Raw genomic sequence first — 2640 nt, forward strand, 5'->3', positions numbered from 1 at the left:
AAAAAATGGTTTTTCGTTGTACATGCAATTTTACGCACTATAGTATATTATTTTCATTGAATAACGTAAACGAGTAAAATATTAGAAATTTATTAAACTTACAAATGTTTATATAAAACACTTTGTATTTAACAATACAATAACGTGCGAAATTTGCTTAACAATTATGGGAGTATCGATTCAGCTATCAAAGTATCTGCAAGCGATCCAAATTATCGATTTATACAATTAAGAGATTCTGACTATCAAACGCACGATATGACACGAAATTTGGAACGCTTGACGCGATATATATATATATATATATATATATATATTTATTTATACATATATATATATATATTTTCTTTTTAATAGATTATTGTATCTGCAGAGAATATATGTATAATGTAACAATCATGAGACACTTTGTTTGGTAACTTAAGTTAGGACTTTTAACTTTATTTACAGCTTACAACGAGCAACATCAATCACCCTTCAACTACCAATGTATTTGGGTAATTTATGTGCCTTTGTACATGTTCCACGTACTCCCCTTTTCTTTGGCAATATTAAGAGACGAAAATACACTCTACTTTTCCGTTATATTACGTTAGGCACTAGAAGAATCACAGTCATGAAACTCGACGATACCGCATACAGCGGTAAAGTCATTAGGTAAAAAAAAAAAAAAAAAAAAAAGAAGAAATGCTTCAACACACTTTGAGAAATGCGAAATCAAGATTATCACTGATTGCGGTAATTAAATATCATCTAATTTAACGCGATCGGTGATATCCTCGACATTTCTGATTCGATTGCTAAAAAATTACGTAAACGCAGAGAAAAATTGGAAGAAAAATTTGCGCAACATATCCTCCAATGGTCATGGCACTTGATATGTAACTATGAGCAATTTCCGCCCTGATGAGCGCGCTTAAGGGTACTTCCACCGTGATTTTAGGGCTTCTCTCTAAAATTCTAGTAACTAGTTTTTCAGTCTCGGTCACACAAGCCCGTAATTGCAGACTCGAAGGCCTTTTCGATGTAGGTTGTACGACGATGAATATGTCACGATCCGGTGTCATCATGCCTCGAAGAACACATTGCGCCACTTGAATTTGTCGGGCCAAGGCTGACAACAGGACCTCGAGCGTAACCGTATCTTTATCGATGTCCTCCTTCATAACGTAATATATCCTGTCCAACTTCAAAAAACAAACAAACAAACAAAAAAAGTCAGACAATAAAATGTAATAATAATCCTACGTTTTATCCTTTTTTTTTTTTTTTTTTTCTTTTTTTGACAAAAATATAGAAGAAAGTAAAACGCAACATACCTGTTTCTTGGAATAAAATAGCTTAGCTGCCCCGCCGCAGACTGGACAACAAGCGCCTGGCGGTGTCACTCCGACGCAATATGGCTCGATCAATCGTGGACACTGTACTAAATCGCCGCAACGAGGCTTAGCTTGATCGCCTATCAATCCAACAGCCGCACAAGGGCCAAAGTAATCCACCACCGTCCTCTCCGCCCAAGCAGCACACTCGTTCGCGTAAACTTCCCCGTTAGCGCCACAAACGGGACCACGCAAGGTACATCCTTCCAAACAATGTCCCCTGTATCCTAAAGTAGCCCCGGCCCGTATCATCGCGCACACTGATCGGTGTTGACGGTTTTCTTTGTCGCATACCGGCCCTCCAGCCTCGTCCCGGGTATCGCAGTCGAGGGGGACGCACTCGTATTGGCGGCAAGGTTTGTGAAGCTCGGACAAGCATACCCTGCTTCTCGCCACGCATTTCTCCGTGGTGTCGCACGGGTTTGAGGCGCAAGGATCCCGAGACGAGCAACTGCCGAATTCCACGTCGTTCACGGACATTCTCGCGCAAGTTGCAAGGCAGCCAGACGCGAAAGTGAAGCCCAATTTCCCGCAGACGGGGACGTAATGCGGCGGGCAGTCGCAGGGCAACGAGGGGATCTCTCCGCAATTCTTCTTCGAACACGTGTACTCTCCCTCGAAACAGTGGCAGGGGTTGCACTCCACGTAAAAGTTGGCCTTGTGGGCGATGATCTGATTGTGTATAGAGCAAGGATTGAATTTAACGTAATTCAATATTTTACATTTGTCTAAACCGTACGATGTGCACTGGCAGATCTGATGGGAGCCCTGGTTGAAACTCGGAATTTGTACCCAGGATCCTACGGGCACCAATTGCTTGGACATCTTCCCCAGAAAGCAGGCCGATACGCAACGGTACGCTTGCCGGCCGTAATGGAGCAACTGGCAGATTTGCCCTTGGCCGCAGGGATTAATTTTACAAGGGGTCGTGATATCCTCCTCCAGACGCACTACGGATTCGTTGTCCTGTGGATCTTCCAGGAACGGTTTCAAAGACACGCAGGGCGCATCGGATTTGGCCGGCGAGAGCTTCGCGCACAACGTGGCTGCCGTATGGGGGCCCGTGATGGCTGACCAGTCCACGCAACTCGCCATCAATTCTAGACAATCCTCCCGGCAAAGTCTGGTCTCGTGGCTTTTCGTTTCGCACGGTCTCAGTTGCAGAAGACACGCGGCCGCGCGCAGAGTTTCCGGCGGGCAAGTGGCGGCCACTCGAATAGGGAGGCTCAATCCTCGAATGATCCCGCCTCTGGACCAGTGG

General features: G+C 44.4%; 2 protein-coding genes across 2 annotated transcripts in view; one reads left to right on the forward strand and one right to left on the reverse strand.

The window, feature by feature from the left end:
• Positions 1–659, forward strand: part of LOC102679803 (probable ATP-dependent RNA helicase DDX46) — a 4785-nt gene extending 4126 nt beyond the window's left edge. Inside the window, exon 8 of the mRNA XM_006621735.2 lies at positions 1–659. The gene's annotated coding sequence lies outside the window, so the exon portion shown is untranslated.
• LOC102679598 (reversion-inducing cysteine-rich protein with Kazal motifs) overlaps positions 433–2640 on the reverse strand; it is a 12402-nt gene continuing 10194 nt past the window's right edge. Inside the window, exons 8-9 of the mRNA XM_006621734.2 lie at positions 1320–2640; positions 433–1187 (exon numbers count right to left, since the gene is read on the reverse strand). The exon at positions 1320–2640 is cut by the window's right edge and continues 23 nt beyond it. Coding sequence (XP_006621797.1) covers positions 801–1187; positions 1320–2640 — 1708 coding nt within the window. The 3' untranslated portion in view covers positions 433–800. The remainder of the gene's footprint in view (positions 1188–1319) is intronic.

This window comes from Apis dorsata, unplaced genomic scaffold (genome assembly GCF_000469605.1).
Source record: "Apis dorsata unplaced genomic scaffold, Apis dorsata 1.3 scaffold_634, whole genome shotgun sequence".
NCBI classification, from domain to species: Eukaryota; Metazoa; Arthropoda; class Insecta; order Hymenoptera; family Apidae; genus Apis; species Apis dorsata.